Here is a 20,984-nt window from a genome sequence, read left to right on the forward strand (position 1 = left end):
GAAAAAATAGTCATTCTTTTTCATCACTTTACCTAAAACATTATAATGGACAAGGTTATATGAATCATCTAAATACAAGGAATGCAAATTCTGTAATTTTAATATACTAGTTCCCTGGATTAAAGTTTTTGTACCTATTGGGACTCCAAGGTATTGTGGGGGTCATGCTGACATCTGGAAACAGGATACCGTTGTCCTTGATCCTATCCAAGGCATAATGCATTTCACAGAGGGGTAAGCGGTTTAACTGAAACTGAAGCTCGACCTAAGTGCATACAAAATGAAGAATGAAGGAATGAATAAATGAGTAACATGCCAGAAAACAGGAAATTAAAAGGATTAGTTAAACTCGTACAAATAATGAATCCCTATACTGTCACCATAAAACTACATAATTTGTGAATAAACTTTTTGAAACTTGAATGATAATTAATAATTAACACATTCCTACTTGACCACATGTTAATATCGCAAACTGATATAATCCAAACACATATTTTAGTTAAGATAAAACAAACATTATTTTGAAAGAACAAGGCATTAAAAACTTTATTTTATTAACCCATTAAAAAATTAGAAATATTTCTAAAATCAACAAAATCCATTTATTTGACTGTTTTAAAATCAGCCATTATAAGGCAATATGACTTCATTTACCATCATTTTGACTGCTCAAACAATTCTACAATATTGGGATGTTTATTTATATATACGTATACACACACACACACATATTCAAAAAGACAAAATATAAAATTTCAAACAACACAATTTAATAGGAGCCAAACAGATTGTTATCCACCACAATTTTCACTAGAAATATAGCCAGAGCACTACATAAAAAATATATTGAAATGTTATGTTGTCAAACAATTTTCCTAAATAACATAAAAGTTATTTTTTATTCTATTTATGTACCGTGTTTCCCTGAAAATAATAGCAATAGCAATAGCAGTTAGACTTATATACCGCTTCATAGGGCTTTCAGCCCTCTCTAAGCGGTTTACAGAGTCAGCATATGCCCCCACCTCGGAAGGATGGAAGGCTGAGTCAACCTTGAGCTGGTGAGATTAGAACCGCTGAACTACAGATAACAGTCAGCTGAAGTGGCCTGCAGTACTGCACCCTAACCACTGCGCCACCTCGGCTCATTAAGAGAGTGTCTTATTTTCTTTTGACCCCCGAAATAAACACGGCTTTATTTTTGGGGAGATCTTATTATTTTTTAGGTGCAGGAGGCAGCGAGTGTGGTCACCTCATGGCTGCTTCTATGTTGCAATATTTTTGGGGAGGGCTTATTTTCGGGAAAAGGCTTATTTTAGCGCATGCTAAAATTGGGCTTATTATCCGGGGAGGCCTTATTTAGAAGGAAACAGGGTATGAAACAACAAAAAGGACCTGTTTTGACTATAAATGGGGAGAGGGAACCTCAATATCCTAACATGTTCAAACTAGCATTCACATTTTTGAAATTCTGAGAATTCTTCATTGGACAAAATGGGAAGGGTAGACTGAAGCTTACAGACTTAGATGGAGTTCTGGAATAGCCTACAGACATGCAAATTATATCCTCTCATGCAAAGAAATAGGATTACATTGCTCTAAAGCTTGCTAGAAAAAAGAAACCCTATGAAAATTCCAGCTTTTGAAGTCAAACTTGTTTCCAGCTTTAGGACACAAAGAACAAAAGACAATCAACCTGGGACCATTAGTGAAACAAAGCCGCAGTGCTTGTAACATGGGCACATGCACACCTACATGCACCTAGCTGAGGACATTCTTAAAAACAGAGCCATGAGCCATCCAACAAATATGGCTGTTTTAATACTTCCAGAAGTGGTGTTTCAATTGTGGTGCCCTACCTGAGGCATTCTTCCAAATGCTTTGCACAACCGCAAAGTTAAAAAACTAAAGCAAATATAAGCAATAGTCTTAGGCAAAACCCAAGTAGCAAACTAGTAGAAACATGATAAAGAAAGCAAATCTGACAGTACCAGTTTCACAGCTCTCATAATGCTTTATTAATTCCCACCCACATCCCCCACACCCCGGCCAATTTGGTCAACAACAAGGGCAATGATTGAGCAGCCAACTACAGAAAACTGGCAGGCATGCACATGACTTACAGAAAGGTTAAACACCTTTACCTTCCACCTTCCCTCTTACCAAAGCACTCTCCAGCCAATCCTACAGTGTGATTCCCTTCATTTTCCAAATTATTTCAGTGGGAGCCTTTGTCACTAAACATGAGTCACATGTTCCAGAGTCACACTGCTTGAGTTGTGTGAGCTTATAAATATGTGAAATAAATAAATAATATAATACCTTAAACTGAGTAAAACAGGTATAGAAACTATTTTGGTGGGCAAAAACAACATTTGGAAGTGGTGAGCTATAGTGTAGCTATAATGCATATGTGGATGGGATCAGAGAGGAATTTGGAGGATTTAACTGGATTTTAAACTAGAATATGTTGAGGATATATTGTAGCTTCCATATGTTTTCCACCCCAAGATGAGAGCAAACTGTCTTGATTTTCCCTGGTTATGATCTGAGGGGATTTGGGAGCCACATGAACTTGAGGTCACAAACTACACACTCCCTCTCTAAAATATAGAAACCTATTAATGGAGTGGATGGATAATAATATTTTATTATTATGTAAAGCTAAATGCGCTCCATAATACATCAATGCTATTTAGCGAAATGCAGGAATGACATTAACAAGTTCAACTTCAAGTAACCTCTGAAAATAATCTAGTCACCACCTCTAATGAACCATTTCATTCTGTACTAAAGTGCTATTTTCAGATAGAGCCAATTAGCCTTTTGATCATTGTTTGTTAGAAAATATACAGCTTGAGTACCACTGATGTAAGCAGCATGTCAACTAATTATGCAGGTTAAATGAATACATTAAGATTCTCACATAATTTTTCAATCAATTAGAAAGTGACACTGTCAGTTTCCATCAATGAAAATTCATTTATTACAATCTGCACATGAAAACTGTATTTGAAAGTTATTCTACTCAATAGCCAATCAGCCACTATATGCCTACAGAAAGGAGATAGAGAAATCATTTCATGGTGTATAGAAGAATATATTAAATGTGTTTAATGGAAGTAAATTTTGTTCAGAAAATATGACATGACAGGTTTTCCATTTCATCCTCCAAAATCAGGTGACAGTTAAATGTCTACTATTAATGATGTCAATCAACACTCTATGGTAGATTACAACATACAGTATTACCATATCCTGGAATTCATTCATAGTTTTCTATATTTTATATGAAATGTCTAAATAAATAATTTTAATACATTATTTTTATAATACAAAAATGGGATTTCTAATTTAACAGTTGATGGATTTTTTATAAAAGAACAAACAAACCTTTGGTGGGCAAACAAAACTGAGTGATAGTTTTTTGGTAAAATGTACAGTAGAAAATAAGGACAATTTGTAAGAAACAGCAGAAATCAAGCATTTAAAAATCACTAATTTGTTCATAGGTTGAAACAAATGTTAACTTTAAAATATTAAGAACTGTTATACATAGTAAAGTTTAAAATAAATAATTAGAACTGTGAAACAACATATCCACAAACACAAATAATGAAAATCATTTTCCCTTGCAGGAATGAAATAATTCTAAATTTTATCCCAATTCTGTTGGATAAAATTTAAACAACAACAACGAAAAAGGATGTTCCAAAGAGGAATGCTAAAAGTGAAAAAGTGTTGATTGTCATTAAGCCAGCAGACTCAAACAGATACAGTGGAGTAAGTTCTCTTCTGCTTCTCACAGTTTAAAAAAAAGCTAAGAAAATAAATAATCTTAACAAAACTGTGTCCTAGCTGTTAAAGGCTTTAAACATCATTTACATCTTTTGTACAGATGGATAAGTACTCAAAGCAGTTGCCCTATGTTCCCTTCAAGTAATATAATTTAACTGATGAAATTGTTTTGAATTGGTTAATGTATCTAGACATACATTAAAGGTGATCTCATACATACGATTCACAGTAAGAAAAAACCCTAGATCAGTGATGGCGAACCTTTTTGGCTTGCATGCCATAAGTGGGGGGAGCGCAGGGGGGGGTCATGCACAGACGTGCCACACCCATGATGCAATGCACAACACCCCCCAGTGCGCATGACAGGCGCTGACAAGTGACTTCCGGCTTGTCCGTTAGGTCATTTTTCGTCTTCGAAGGCCCCTGAAGGCTCTGAAGGGCTTAAACCAGCCCTACAAGCAAACCAGAAGTCTGTTCCTGAACTTCTGGTTTACCCGTAGGGCCTGTTTTTGGCACTCTGGAGGCTTCAGGGAAGTTCCTGAAGCCTCTGGAGGGCCACCGGGGGGGGGCTGTTTTTGTCCTCCCCAGGCTGCTATACAATCTCTGGAGCTTGGGGAGAGCGAAAAATTGCTTTAAAAAAGGCTGAACTCAGCTGGCCAGTGCACATATGCGCACTGGCCAGCTAACAGAGCAATGCCTCGCATCCCCTGATAAATGGCTCTGCATGCCACCTGTAGCACGAGTGCCATTGGTTCGCCATCCCGGCCCTAGATAAAGAAGCAATGGATTGAAACTAATCATGGTGAGAAGCAACCTAGAACTAAGGAGAAATTTCCGGACAATTAGAACAATTAATCAGTGGAACAACTTGCCTCCAGAAGTTGTGAATGCTCCAACACAGGAAGTGTTTAGGAAGAGATTGGAGAACCATTTGTCTGAAATAGTATAGGGCAGGGCTCTTAAACTCACAGCCTGCAGGCTGGATGTGTCAGACGCTGGCCACGCCCATGCCTGGTTTAGCAAAGTGGGGAAAACTTCACATGATGACGCCATGACAACGTGAGTTTGACACCCCTGGTATAGGGTTTTCTGACTGAGCAGGGGGTTGGACTAGAAGACTTCCGAGGTCCTTTCCAACTCTGTTATTTTATTTTATTCTATTTTATTTTAAATAAAAAAAACTTCATGAATACTCACGGCACTGAAAGATCATGAAAAATCAGCAAGGTCACATTTTTCTCATTCATCTCATCTATTAAAAATGGGCCTATGATTCTTAATACTCAAAAATTACCTTTTCAAACATTTCCAAACATCATTAACATCATCATTTATCAGTTACGAAGTTATTAGGCTTGATCTTAATAATTTATTATTTATTGTAGGAGACCTATGGATTTATTTTTAATAAAGGTCTGGCAAATGAGCTATTGAGTTTGAGATCAAGAATGGGACTGATCTCATATAGGATTAAATCAGGACTGTATTGATCAACTGCTTTTAGGCACTTATCTACCTCCTCTAATGAAATAAGTTGAAATGTACCCTGTAAAATGAAGATGGCTGCAGCTATCTCCTTCATCAGAATTACATTACATTTAATTGTATTCAAATTGGAGCTGCCCCATGTTTAATTTGATTATCACAGGTTGCAATGGCTTTTATTGAACTGAGAACTGAAGAGAGAACTGAGCTGCTTCCATCATGATAATGAAATAAGACGTAGTTGCCATTATTGTCTATACAAATTTCTTCTGAAGTATTTTCAGTTTTCTGCAAAACAAACTATTTCTGCATAGTGTTCCATCACTTGCCCTGAAAATTAGTGTTATCACATTTAGCAAAATGGACACTTACTGAGTACATTGTCTATCTGGGTTTTTTTTTCTTTTATTATACTGAATAATGAAACCATTATATATTATTTTAGATATTATAATTAGGCATTTATACAAAAATTCCTTCGGAAGTATGTCTTGCGTTTTTGAATTTTTAATACTATTTTCTATTTTTTAAAAGTTATGTTGTAGAGCAAAATATGTGATATAGCACAAATGAACCAGCGGGCCATAATTAATTAATCATTTCCTGGTGCTCCTGCAAAGGAAATCTTATTAAAGAAAAAGCATCTTCTATGGTTGTACTTCAATTGTGAATCACCTTCCCACAGAAGGAATTATGCCATGGATGAAGACATTTTAATTTTCCTAAATTTCCAAGTTTAAGCTCTTTGCTTTTCTCATACTAGTTTTATTTTGATTCTCACACTAATTTTATTTTGACGCTCTTCTAACAATTTTAGGTTTTTTTCTGCTTATTTTTATAGTTTACAGTTTTATTTCCTTTTATTTAAGTAAAGTGTCAAATTATTTTTGTTGAAAGAAAGCATGGAAAATGCTAAGTAAAAGTATTTCACTTTTGATCACCAAAACAAAAATAAGTGTTTACAATTCTTTAGCGTGTGGAGTAAAAGTTCTGAAGCTATAACAATAGAGTCATTAAAAGCACACATACACACACATACACAAGCACACCTTGAGAGGGTCTGTTTAGAGAGGACTGCAATTTGTCACACTCTCACTTTGATAATACACAATAATGTCTACTTTCTCAGGGGTGGTGGTGGAAGTTGTTCACTCTTAAGTACAATGAAGAGGTTGATAAAACACACCATTTAAAGCAGTTTCAATGATGCATGCTAGGTATGTGGAGCAAAAAGTGTATAGGTGATAGTTAAAGGAATAAACAGCAGGGTTATAGACAGAATTATTTTCAAAAGTTTGGATTTTCAGGAAAAAAATGAAATCATGAATGGTCCTGTAAACAATAATCTGCACTGGTGCTGATTTTGAACCTTGAGAATAATAGATTCACGTGAGTCAATCCTGTGAATTTTCTGTATTAGAACAGATTTTTAGCTGGGAAATAAAGGGCATATTTTCATTTTTAAATACCAATGATTAATTTTGACCATTAAATTTTATTACCTATAAAACAAACATAAAATTTAACTAGATACTTATTTATGTCTAATATATGATGAGATAATTTCAAAGCTCCATATGTTTCTTACAGTCCGATTAGAAAAAAACTAAAAAAGATGTAGTAATAGTTTTGCTGATATTTGCTTATTCAAGTTAATAAGACAAATTTTGTGGAACAGTTAAGATGTCAGGCTAGGAGTTGAGAGATTTTAATCCATCCTCAATCATGGAAGCTTTGTTGCTGGGATTTTTGGGTTTGGTATTTTCTCCCAGAGCAACACATCATCATAGGTTCTAATAGAAGAGAATATGTGTATTCAAGCTTGCATTGTGAAATCCTTGATATTCTCTGAGCTTAGCTTACCTTATTGAATAATGAAACTTTTGCAAGCAGACAACCAAACCCAGAGAGTGCTAGCCTCAGAATAACAGAATTGGAAATCCAACTTCCTGTTCAAGCAAGAAACCCTATACCATTTTAGACAAATGGTTGTCCAATTTCTCCTTCTCCAACACGCACAACTTCTGGAGGTAAGTTGTTCCATTGATTAATTGTTCTAAGTGTCAAATAATTTCTAGTTAGTTCTAGATTGCTTCTCTCCTTGATTGGTTTCCATCCATTGCTTCTTGTCCTGCCTTCAGGTGCTTTGGAGAATAGGTTGACCGCTCTTCATAGGGTTGTTGTTCTGGGGAAAATATGTCTCATGCTACAGTTAATAATAAGTGTACATTAAATAAAAATGCTAAATAAGAAAACCATATTGGTACTGGCCCATGACCATAAGAAAAATTGATGAAGATTGAAGATGACACTATGCAGGCATGCTCATAACTAGACACTTTTATTTAAATCTAAAAAAAATTGTGATGCTTTCCTTGAATCCTACATTGGCCATTTTGCTTTTACTCCTGATTACAACAACAGGCCCACCTACCAGACATCTGGAAACCAGCCCTAGTCAACAAACGAAACCCACCCACCACCCAGATCGTTACAACACAAAAGAACAATGGGCACAGCGCCAGCACCTCATCCACACAGGATGATACAAAACAGCGACCAATCTACAAACATCAAATCCATCTACCAATCAGGATGCAACTACAGACCCAATCAACCCAGCAACAAAGCCAGCACTCCACACACACATCAAGATTTATAGAAAGACGACAGCTCCGCCCACGCCTTACTCGCACAAGCATGAAGCCGAAAACACCAGCCTGAAGATGGCGAGTGGGACCTCGCCTAAACGTTGCCAATCTCAATCTTACATGGGAAAAGACCCGAATACAACAAGACCAGCGCGCACGCGCACACGCACACACACACACACACACACACACACACAGAGTACATAAAGATTTCACCCCAACATACCTGCATTTCACAATCTGCTCGAAGGTTAAGCTCTTCACAGCAATCCCTGGATATTCTCAGAAAGATATATTCCTTTGTTTTTTCTTCAATAATTGCTTCATATACTTTCTCTTTGGTTCCTTGGGACAGCCCTGACTTCTCTTTAGTGATTGGTAATAAATAAACAGCATTGACTTTGGTCATCACCAGTCGCCCTGCCAAAGTATCTTCAGAAAGGGTTTCAGTGAGTTTGAACCGTCCAAAAAGTTGCCCATTTTGGGCATATTTTGCACCTCCAGAAACACCAGTAAGCATGAAACTGGCTACAATCTGCAACTGCACTTTGATGTTAAACCTAAAACAGAAAGCACAGAGTTAATTCCAAAAAAATGATCCTTGTAACAAACAAATTAAAAATAAAAAGTCAAAACAGAGTTTTGAAAATTCTGTATTCAGAATCTCTTTCAACTGTATGCTCGGCATCGCCTGCTATTTTTTAGTGATCTAAACAATCACTTCAGAATAAATTGTGGGCTGTTGTGGTACTAAGGAAATAGGAAAGGTATGATAGGTATTCTTTTTTCCAATCATTATTTGCTCCACTGACATGACTTGTTACAATTATTTTTCCATAAAATTGGAGATGTATATAGATAAAGACTATTATGTTTTTCGTAGGCAATATATAAATGTTAATGTTATGAATTTTTCTTTTAAAAATTTTGTAAGACTTGTATTGTCTCCACTGAACCATGGTGGCGCAGGTATTAGAGTGCAGTACTGCAGGCTACTTCTGCTGCCTGCAATTTGGCAGTTCAAATCTCACCAGGCTTAAGGTTAACTCAGCCTTCCATCCCTTTGAAGTGGGTAAAATGAAGACCCAGATTGTTGGGGTCAATAGGCGGACTCTGTAAACTGCTTAGAGAGGGCTGTAAAGCACTGGGAAGCGGTATATAAGTCTAAGTGCTGTTGCTATTGTTATTCCAGTTCTGCTACTATCGACCCAGGAGATCTCCAAGATATGGAATCCCAAATCCAAAGATATAAAAGGCATGGCTGTTTTTAGACAGGAACAGGTCAACTTTTGTGGCTCTTCTGGTTACTTTTTGTTTGGCTTATTCTTACAGGCTTTGTATATGGATGCCCATAATGATCCAGAGAAGACAAACAGTACATAACATGAGCCTCAGAGCCTTGAAGGGACAAGCTGTAAAGGAAACATGTAACCCAGACTGAAATAAGTGCACTGACTGCCTGTTTCCAGATGCAATCAAGGAAAACCTTTCTTTGCACCATGCTGTCTGTCTCCTTAGGAGCAAGAAAGAGGTTCATTCCACCTTCAGTGGAGGATTATGAAGTCATGACATAAGGTAAAGTTTTCTCTGTGTGGGGTTCTAATAATAGTGTCTCTTAAAAGGCAACTAACATCAACACTATTGTATTTACATGTTAGCTTCCTTGTACCAGGTATTGTCAGGTGCAAAGAATCAGAACCATTTGTAAGGATGCAGCTTAAATGATTTATTGAAGGCGATGCACAAGAATCTGATCAACTAACGGTTGGCACTAAATTGGCGCTGGTTAAGAGCCAACGGATTTCAAGGGGGCGGCTGAACTTAGATTTTTTTATGGCAATACAAAGACTCTAAACTGATGATGCATTTAACTACACCCTCCACCTTTGCCTGCTCTTCTTCTACAGGTTATTTATGTACTGTATGAGTGAAGTTTGTTTCTATATTTTATTAGTTTTTATTGGAGAAAGATTGACTGAGCCAGGGGAGGAGTCAAACGGGGAATTAGTCTGGAATCCGCACAGGGGAATAAGAGGGGAAAGCTGTTAAACCTTATCTAGTCTGACCCAGGCACAAGCCATCAGATTCCTGTATTATAGGCTTGAGCAATTAAACAGCTAATTAAGATCTTCAAACGTGGATCTGATTGTTCATGCCTGACAGTTTTATTGATTTTATTAAGGATATTTAATTACATTATTTACTGAAAATAGCTTGCTATTTCTTTTGGCCTTCGTATTGCAATCTTGAAATACAACATTAAGTTATAAAATTAATTAAATTACAAACTAAAATAAGGCCATGGGAGTAATTACTGAAAAACATTTCCACGGAGCCCAAGCAATGTGTCTTCAATATGCTAGATTGAAAACATTATGCTCTGTAATAATTTATGTGTTATATCAATTAGTTATAACAAGAAAACAGTATGCATTGTCAGTAAATCAGTAAAATGCTTAATGCTTTAGATCGAGGGTGCCTGCGGGGCCAGCCCAGAAATATCAAAGGACCAGCATGTGGTGCCTCTGCCGGCCAAAATGGGCCGCAGGGGGCATGTGCGCCCCCCCCCCGGCCCGTTTCCGGCCTCCAGCAGCACTCTGCTGGCCAAAAAAGGGCTGCATGGAGGCCTCATGGGTCCTCTGCACAGCCCGCTTTTGGCCAGCAGAATGCTGCTGGAATACTGGATTGGACTGGATTACAATTATGTGGCCTCAAATAAGTGCCTGATCGGGATAGAAAAAAAAACAACATCCTATGTTAATAGTACAGTTTAATGCCATGTTTTACATACTGTAGGTCCATTTCATCTACAATCACCTGTCTATAATTGACAGTCATTTCTATTTAGTATCCTGGAAATTTACCTCTGCTTTTAGATCTTGTATTATCATGTTATTTGTGCTATTGTATTTTTATTATTAAAAATGCAATAGTATAAGTAACTTTCCTTCCTGGAAAAATCAATTTACTATTAAAGAATGAGGTATAAATTTAGAAATAAAAAATTTAGTGGAGCATGAAGAATAAGTAATGAATGCCCACCATGGCATTCCCGTGTTACACATCCATCCCAGCCACGCACATCTGACCATGCACCACACACACACACACACAGCCCTCCAAGGTCAAACACAACTCTGATGCAGCCCTCAATGAAATTGAGTTTGACACTCTGCTTTAAATAAAGCACATAGTGGTGCAAAGCTTAAGACACTGTAAATATGTTAGTCTTTAACTGTTACAAGATATTGGGTTTTTTTAATTTCAACATGTGATTAGATTTATAAATTGTTAATGCAAATCTCTTTTGATTGTCTAAGTTTCAAAGAATATTTAGTGCATTGTATTTTAATACATTTCTTAAACAGCTATACTTGTTCTTAATTAATTATTATAATCCATTCACTTGCTGTCAACTGAGCAAACTGCTAACTACTACAACTTTCTAGGGTTTAAACACACAAAAACTGAGCATATACAGTATTTTTATGCTGTTTACACCTTCCCTTCAAAATTATAGACGATGAATATAATTCATACCTAAAATTAAAAGGATAATAAACTTAAGAAGTCTAATTTGTCAAGTAAATAATATTTTCTTGGAAGAAATATGGGCAGCTAAATTTCGATATAACAGACCACTCTTCTATTATTTGTTTCATGCAAAAGCTTGTGGAAATGTACTGTTTAAAGCTAAGGCCAAGACTTTTAAAATAGTTTTTATGTACTACAGATTCTATTGTCTTAATAAAATTGTTAGGTAAGCTCCCTGTTAGGAGAACGAGTGCATGCAGAGAAGCGTAGTGAGAGTGGTGTGGAAGAACGCATAAACCAGCATACGGAGATACTGAATTGTAAAACAGATAGTATTTTACTTCTGTGGAAATAGAGGTATGCAGAGTCCAATTCATACACGGTTAAGACAGTCAGTCATTAACGTTCTCTGTTAAGGGGTGATCCATCAAACACAGTCCAGTATCATATAATCAGTTCAGCTCACAAAGTCGCTAACTGTACACGCTGAGCATTACACGACAAATCTACAAGCAGTATCCACCGATCAGCATCTAACAATCAGAGAGCTTAACAATCATTCTGGCTCCATCTTATGGCCGCTTGAGGTAACAGCAACCAATCACATTTACAGCAGTACTTAAAGATACAGTACTACTATCATGGCTTATATGTTGCTAACCCAACTGTTAGACTACATTCCTAAGAAACCTTTCATTTTAGATTTAATAATAATCTCTCTATTCAACTGAAAGGCATAATTTTAAAATATGAGGTTCCATTAATGTCTATTAACTTGTTCATTTCTGTCATCAGCTACAATTTAAATAATAAATGTTAATACTAAAAACAACTGTTACTGAAGCTTACTTTCTTAAGATCTTGTTGTAAGTCTATTGCCATAAATCAACAGATTCACAATCCTTCCCTCCCTCCTTCTCCTATATCTCAATTCAATATCATGCTTACTGCAAAAATAGATTTTAGAAGCTAGCCCTTTTAAATGACCGATATTGTAATATCACTCAAAATATGGGAGGTGCCAATCTACAGGATCTTCAAAATGTATAATTAGAACTCTGAAATATCCATCGCTCTGCTATTTAGAATAATTTCACCGTACAGGAGAACAATTGGTTTCAGTCTAATATTTAGACTGCTGTCATCACTTAGAATCAGACAGAGTCCAAATCAGAATCTTTATCATGACTCACTAATCATATTATAAAAAGCTATAATTTATTTATTTGATAATGTACATTTAAAAGCTGAAGTTTTATTTCTGAAAGGGCTGAGTAGCTATAGATCTTTACATAGTGACAAAATGTAACTATACTATACCATCAATCATTGTTATCCATGTGGCTGTTGTGAGTACAGTTCAATAGCTACTAAGGTATCATAGATTTTCCATGTCAATAGCTAAACAGAGGTAGGAATATGATGAAGTCCTCATATATTTTAAATTTTTAATTTACTTAGAAAGTGAAATACAATTGTTTTCCTAGCCATTATAAATAATATGTGGTAAAGTCAATGGCTAGATTCAGTGAAATAAATGGGAGGTTGAGTTTAGATACATCACATTGGAGTGATTCAGTAGTTTACATGTTTAACACAGTTTGTTTAAGTATGCATTGCTTTTTCCAAGAGTATCCTGTTCCCCTCTCTCTCACAAGACACACATGTTTAAAAAATGAAGTAAGCTGATGTACTCAAAGATTTGCCTAGTGTGTGCTGGCAAAGAATGGCAGCTGCCAGCTCCATTGTTTCCACTGCACTTAGCTGCTAGCCGTGGAATAGCTGGCTAGAACACTAGGTGTAGTGACTCAACTCTACCCTCAACTGGCTCGCAAAATTCCAAAAAAATAGCTATCTGCTGTTACCAGATATGACACCAGCATACCACTGGATTTACCATAAATGAATGAGAATTATATTTCTCCTTATACATTCACTGCAAGAACACAAGAGGCCAAGAAAATTGTTACCAATTCCAGAAACAGATGTTATTTCCAAATTACTAGGTTGTTGGTTCAATGTATGCCATGCACAAATTCACAAACTTTAATGGCTGCTTGAATCTAAACCCCTCATTTTTAGGACAATGGACTTCAGAACAACCAAATGTTAGCGGCTTCATTTCAAAATAATAACAAACAGGAACATAATGTTACCCTTAAGTGTAAGACTAAAGGCCTATCTAGACTACATCCTATTTTCAAAAATGAACAACTAGATGTCTCACAGAAACCCACAAACAAAAAGTGAAGGTTCTTTTCTGCCATTGTTCCTGAGTAAATGAAATATCTAGGTGTTCTGTATTTCCTGATCTATAATGGCTTAGGGTGGCAAAGACACAGATAAAATCAAGGAACTTTCCATAGATTATATTGTGCTGGCAGTAAAATGTCACTAATAAAGAAGAATATTTGTAGCTCAGGGTTGGCATAAGGAGTCCTTGGTGCTCTCTGAGTTTGCACTGATGATGCTACCTAATTTGGGTAATGAAACATCTGCAAGAAAACAAGTAAGCTCACAGAGCACCAAGGATCCCTCAAGCAAAATGTCAATCAAGAGATCAAAACGGTAGAGGCAGAACCAGGACACAGTCCAAACAGAGGATGGAGCTGTAAGATTACTAAATCCTAACTATAAAGCCTGATTTCACAAATAGAAAAAATGTTAAAATACTCAATGGCCAAAAAGTATATTGGATTAAAACAAAACAAAAAAAGTCTGATACATTTTCAAGTGCATGTAATTCTTTGCAATGCTGATTGGGACAAAAGAGTAATATTAATCAATGTATCCAAGCTCCAATAACAAAAAGGAGAATAGGGACTATCTTGTATTGAATAAAGCTTTCCAATTCTTTTTTCTCATTGTGGCTTCCCCAATCATCTTCTGGAATGGCAAAGGGTGTAATACTAGGATAAATAGAAATAGCAACAGCACTTAGACCTATGTACCACTCCAAAGTATTTTACAGTACTCTCTGGATGGTTTATAATGTCAGCATATTGTCCCCAATAATCTGGGTCCTCATTTTACCAACCTCGGAAGGATAGAAGGCTGAGTCAAGCTTGAGCCCATTAGGATCGAACTCCAGACAGTGGGCAAAGTTAGCTTGCAATACTGCATTCTAACCACTGTATTACCAGGACTCTTAAAAATAAAATAATATTTTATTTATCCTAAACAGAACTGACTTAAGGGCTCAGGGAGACCAAGGAACTATTGGTAGTCCTTGACTTACAACTATTCGTTCAGTGATCTTTGAAGTTACATTGGCACTGAAAAAAGTGACTTATGACCATTTCTCACACTTACGACTGTTGCAGCATCTCCGTAGCCACATGATCACAATTCAGATGCTTAGCAACTAGTTCATATTTATGACAGTTGTGTCCCAGAGTCATGTGATCACCTTTTGCGACCTTCTGACAAGCAAAGTCAAGCTTAATGATTCACTTAACCACCATTTTACTAACTTAACAACTACAGTGATTCATTTGACAACAGTGGCAAGAAAGGTCATAAAATGGGGCAAAACTCACTTAATGATTATCTTTTGGCCTCAGCTGTGACCATAAGTCAAGGATTACCTGTAAACTGCAGCGAAGGAGACAGAGCAGTCTAACTGTGAAAAGTCACTTCTGCTCATGCACAAATTCCTAAAACCAAACTGAATGCTCTTTGTTAAGTAAACTTTGCATCATTTCAAAAACTGGAATGGAACAATTAAGCAGCAATACTCATGCCTTTTTAAGCACAGAACTGGACTACTGTAATATATTCTACAGGTGGCTGCAATTGGTGCGAAATGCATTAATAATGTGTGAGATTACATAATATAATATTATAATCTTGTTCCATATCTACCTCAAGAATAACATTAACTACCATTTTGAGTGCAAATTCAAAAGTGTTGATCATTACCTAAAAATTCTGTACCAGGAAGATGTTGCTGAAAATCCTTGCTTTTCAGGAGTTACAGCAAGAGAGGCTTGGAAACATAGATTCAAATAATTTTTTAAGGAAGCTGTTAAAATTTTGCTTTTAAGGAGAATTCCCGAGGAATTTTGTTCACAGAGAAAACAGAAGGTAAGATATGCTAATTTCATTTGCAAAAGACCCATCAATTGGTTAAACAGACATTAAGCAAAACCACCACTTACTTGCTGACTTCTTTATACTGTGCTATTTCCTCAATATAAAGGAGATCATGTAGTCGTGACTGATAATTACTCTTGGTCAGTGATTTATCCAAGACAGACTGTGTAAATAGCTGGTCAGCAGACAGAGGGATCTGATATCTGATCAGAAGGCTCTTATCCAATTCAGTAGTCTCATTTGGCTCAAATTCTACAATTGTCTTGGAAGTGGAATCCCAACGCTTGGCTGTGGTTAACAGTTGCTGCCGTGCATTCATCCGGTATTCAAGATCTATTTGCAACAGATAAAGAAAATAAACAGATATGCTTACTAAGTTATATTTAAATAATTGACTGCATATGATAATAGATTTTTTTTTAAAAAAACCTCAACAATTAACACCATCTCAATAGATGGATTAATGATCAAATTAAAATAATTTTAAAACATTAGGGTATAGAACTTTGGATATCAAAAAGCAATTTTATTACTGGTATGCATTAAATTATTTCATAGTGTCTGAAGGTGCCTATGGAAACAAACACTTTTGTTATTAAGCTATTAACAGTTGGTTTTAATGCTTATTATTTTATTACACTCTTATTTAATCTAGTAAAGTTATGCACACTAATTGCTTGCATGTTCTTTTTCTGTGTCTAAAAACATATTAGCATAATGATACATGATACATGATACATGAATTGTTTTTATATTATGCAGGGGAAGCAACATATAAATACAACAGAAATATGATTTCTAATTCTTGAAATCTTCGCAACCCTATAACCGCTCACATTAAAACTTACAGTAAACTCTATCCATACTTCTTTGATAATAGTAACTGAAAGAATTGGCAGCTTGACAGGAATTTTTAGCCTCAAAATACATACTTAGAATGTCTTACAGTGTTGATACTGTAGTTTTATTCTACTAGAATCACAAACATGGCATTGCCATATCAGAAACCAAATCATAATATGCTTAACAGAGTTTTGTTTTTAGTTTCCAACTAACAACCAGTCCTGGGTAGCCATATACAATATATACAGGTAACCCGTGACTTATTATCACAATCGAGCTCAGAATTTCTGTTGCTAAGTGAGACAGTTAAGTGAGTTTTGCCCATTTTATGATCTTTCTTGCCATGGTTTCTTGAATCACTGCAGTTGTTAAGTTAGTAACAAGGTTGTTAACTGAATCTGGCTTCCCCATTGATTTTGCTTATCAGAAAGTTGCAAAAGGTGATCACATGACCTCAGGGCACTGAAACCATCATAAATATGGGAAAGTTGCCAAACAGCCAAATTTTGATTATGTTACCAAGAGATGCTGCAACTCTCATAATTGTGAAAAATGGTCATAAGTCACTTTTTCCCATACCATTGTGACTTTGAAAGGTCACTAAACAAATGGTTGTATGTCAAGGACTACCTGTATTTTCATGAAATTTTGGAATCCCTTTTAGGTAAGCCATGGGCAGAACTGTAAAAATGCTAATGAGAATCTCCATATAAATTGGTTGATAAGTAAAATAAATAAAATGAATCTGAGAGTCCTTCAGTAATACACTCCCTTCCAACCTGAATGCTGAAGGAGATAAAGCTAATCCTTCATATATAATTTAGAAGCAAGTTAGGCACACAAAGCAGCAATCAAAAGTCAAGATTGCGAATTTCTCAGTACAGGAACTTCTTTTTCAACAAAAACACTGGCACTGACATGGAATGATACCCATCTTTATCAGTTTGATTAACTATGTTAGACTAAGACAAGACAAACTCAGTTTCAAATCCATTTTTAACCAAGAAAATTCAGTGGCAAAATGCAACTTTATTTTAAAGCCAGCCCATTTAGAGTTCCTCTTCCTCACCATCCAATTCTCTTTCCATTTGTAAAGCATTATGTTACTATATAAATCACTTGCTTTATCTACAGGAGGGGTAGAGAAGTTGGTACAGTCTATTGGTACAATTTTGGACTTCTTTACTCTAAAGATTCAAGCCAGATGTCAATTACAGAGATGTGGCCCAAAACATCTAGAAAGTACTAAATTTATCCTATGCTTGAGGGACAGGTTACAATGAACCTAGATATCTGGTATGAACATATGTATATATCAGAGGTGGGTTGCTGCCAGTTCGGCCCAGTTTAGCTGAACCGGTAGCGGCGGTGGTGGGAGTTTTGCCCACCCAGTCACTCATGTTCTGCCCACAGTCACTCGTGCCCTTGTGACCTCTAGGCTGGAGTACTGCAATGTGCTCTACATGGGGCTGCCCTTGAAGAGTATTCGGCGACTTCAGCTGGTCCAGAATGCAGCCGCGCGAGCGATCGTGGGTGCACCTCGTTTCACCCACGTAACACCTATCCTCCGTGAGCTGCACTGGCTGCCTGTTGATCTCCGGGTGCGCTTCAAGGTGCTAGTTGTCACCTACAAAGCCCTTCATGGTATTGGATCTGGGTACTTGAGAGACCGCCTACTGCCAATTACCTCCACTAGGCCAATAAGATCCCATAGATTAGGCCTCCTCCAAATTCCATCAGCCAGTCAATGTCGACTGGCAACTACCCGGAGGAGAGCCTTCTCGGTGGCTGCTCCAACCCTATGGAACGAACTCCCCGTGGAGATTCGTACCCTCACCACCCTTCAGACCTTCCGCGTAGCCCTTAAAACCTGGCTGTCCCGACAGGCCTGGGGCTAAAGACTTCAACCCCACCCGAATAGTACGACTGTTGTGTTTTTTTAACGATGTATTGTCTTTATGTGTATAACTTGTTTTGTACTTCCCTCCCCCTGAATTGTGAGCCGCCCTGAGTCCCCCCAGGGAAAAGGGCGGCATACAAATAAAGTTAAAATCAAAAAAAAAATCAAAATCAAATCAAATCACCCGCCTGGATGCTTCAGTGCATGCACAGAAGCGTTGCACACACGAGCAAACCAGTAATAAACCAGTTAGCAATCCACCACTGGTGTATGCGTATGTATTATATTCTGTTTTATTATTTTTATTAAAAAATTGCAAGCCAGCAAATATATCAAATATTCCTTCCTCCTCCTATTTTATCCTATGATATGAGTTGGGCTGAGAGTAAGTGATTGGCCCAACTGGCTTTCATGGCTAAGGTGGAACTGGAACTCATAGTTTCCTGGTTTCTAGCCTATTGTCTATAACTAACCTGGATATCTGAGCTATTACAGACATTTACATGACACAATACTTTATTCTTATACTTATTTATAGGTATACTTGCCTCTGCATTCAAAAAGTGGCAGAACCGGGAGGCGGAGTTAAAAGATGGATCAGTTTGGAATCCCTGCGTAGCCACAAGCAGACTAAGTACAGCCTTCCCTGAATTAAATGGACCCTTATCTAACTCCAAGCAGCTGCTGATCATGAGTTGAGAAGACTCCTGTGCACAGGCTATTCAACAATCAATCAGTTTAACCTTCGCCTGTGGACCTGGTCTTTTGTACCTGATAGTTTAATATGTAACTCAAATGCCTCTGACAAAGAAAAATCCTCACATACACAATTTAACAATGATTCAAAATGCTTTTAATATGAAGTTTAAAAGAACCTTCCAGTATTCAAATTATATTTAAGATTATATATATTACTTCCCCTGACTAATGCACTTTGCATCCAGTACTCCAAGTAATTGTTTATATGCAACTTTCCCAGATACTTATTATTATTGTAGGCAACCTTCCCAAAGCTATACATTTTATAAGTAAATTTGGGGCTGAAAGAGATTCATAAATGTACAAATTTGTGTTTAAATGAAACTGCAAATCATACCTTCTGTTGAAGCAGCATCAATCATCACTCGTTGCATCAAAACTGGTTCAGTCCCAAAATCAAATACCACAGTTTGACGAAAGGTCCCAAAGATTTCTGTGCTAAAAGCTACACTGATTTTGTACACTGAATGATCTGTTCCATTCTGGGTCATCTTTCCTCCAACCCATTCCTGACAGGTTTCTGGGACTTCTTGTTTTATTTGGGTGGTGCTATCTCCAGCCGATATTGCCATGATACTAAAATGAGGACGATGCGCATCATAAAGGAGTGCCACTCGATACAGCATTCTTGCAGGCTGTGAAGAAAAAAGCTTCTAAATAATTGTGGAACATGTTTACTGATTCCTCATATTCCTTCCTTCCTTTCTTCCTCCCTCCCTCCCTTCTTCACATTTATGCAGCCACCCATCTGACAAGCTGTGACTCAGCATACAATAAAAATAAATGAACCATATACACCTATCTATATATCCATCTATATATCTATCTATATCTACATTTATATCTATATAAAATTTAAAAGACTAAAAGACATTATATCTGATGTTATGGACCATGTACCATATATTATATCAATAATTCTCCATTTCTATTAGTTCCCCAAAAGTTTTGACATAGCCACATTTGAGGGGCTTCTGGAAGGTTACCAATACATATTGCAGGTTTTCTTATTTACGGTAATCAAGAAAAAATGAAATGTTACATTATAAATAGTTTGGAAAGGGGGAAGTGAGAAAATTCTCTCAATAATAATTTGCATTTAAATAATAGGTTAGAGTTCAACGTGCTTTACATAAATGAAGGAATTTTATACTGATCTGTAAAATGGCCCACATCAGAAACATGAGAAGCCAAGTTTACCACCTTCAAAATCACTGTCTTCAGTGGCATGCTACATTAGTTCATGATTCTTGGCTCCGCTGATGTTTCCATGGCCTAATGAAATCTATCTCAGCATTCAGCTGAAACCATTTAGCAAGGCTCAGCTTTATAAACAGGAGGCAAAGGTGAAGTCATTAAAACAAGCCCAAATCACAAAAAAATCTATGAATATATAGATATTTAGATACCTTTCTTAAATCATAACAGTAATGGAATGTAGATATTCAGGTAAATGTTAACTGTAGAATTTATCATATGGGTTAAGTTTTTTCCATTGCAAGTTTTTATCTCACAAACTAAATTTGGCATAGTATAGTCCCAAGAACATGCAAATTTCAAAAGAGAAGTTGTTTGAAATCTTAGGATTAAGTACCTATATTTATGTTCCAGCAATGAATTGTTGTTGTTTTTTTAAAAAAAGACAGAATCCTACCTTACATGTAAGAGCAAAAGTCCACATCTGATGTGATTTTTTGGTGGTGACAGTAATTGAGAGTTCAGGGCTATGTTCAACTCTTACTCCATCAAGACATTCACTGAGCTACAGAAAATGCAGTGTTAGAAATTTTACAGGTATTAACAATGCTAGAAAAATAATTATGGGTTTAACTGAAGACCTACATGTTAATAAGACCAATATAAGTGAATGGTCAGTTTATCAATTAACATTTTATTGTAGTTATACTATATTATAT

At 36.5% G+C, this 20,984-nt stretch overlaps 1 protein-coding gene across 5 annotated transcripts in view; it reads right to left on the minus strand.

Moving 5' to 3' along the window:
- HELZ (helicase with zinc finger) overlaps window positions 1–20,984 on the minus strand; it is a 150,435-nt gene that overhangs the window by 73,620 nt on the left and 55,831 nt on the right. For all 5 annotated transcript variants that reach the window (XM_087710231.1, XM_087710229.1, XM_087710227.1 and 2 more), the window contains exons 8-12: window positions 20,723–20,830; window positions 19,406–19,703; window positions 15,632–15,899; window positions 8,164–8,497; window positions 135–265 (exon numbers count right to left, since the gene is read on the minus strand). In XM_087710231.1, the coding sequence (XP_087566357.1) occupies window positions 135–265; window positions 8,164–8,497; window positions 15,632–15,899; window positions 19,406–19,703; window positions 20,723–20,830 (1,139 nt within the window). The remainder of the gene's footprint in view (window positions 1–134; window positions 266–8,163; window positions 8,498–15,631; window positions 15,900–19,405; window positions 19,704–20,722; window positions 20,831–20,984) is intronic.

Source organism: Thamnophis sirtalis, unplaced genomic scaffold, assembly GCF_051295495.1.
Source record: "Thamnophis sirtalis isolate CommonGarterSnake01/CBP01778 unplaced genomic scaffold, rThaSir2_p1.2 scaffold_3, whole genome shotgun sequence".
Taxonomy (NCBI): Eukaryota; Metazoa; Chordata; class Lepidosauria; order Squamata; family Natricidae; genus Thamnophis; species Thamnophis sirtalis.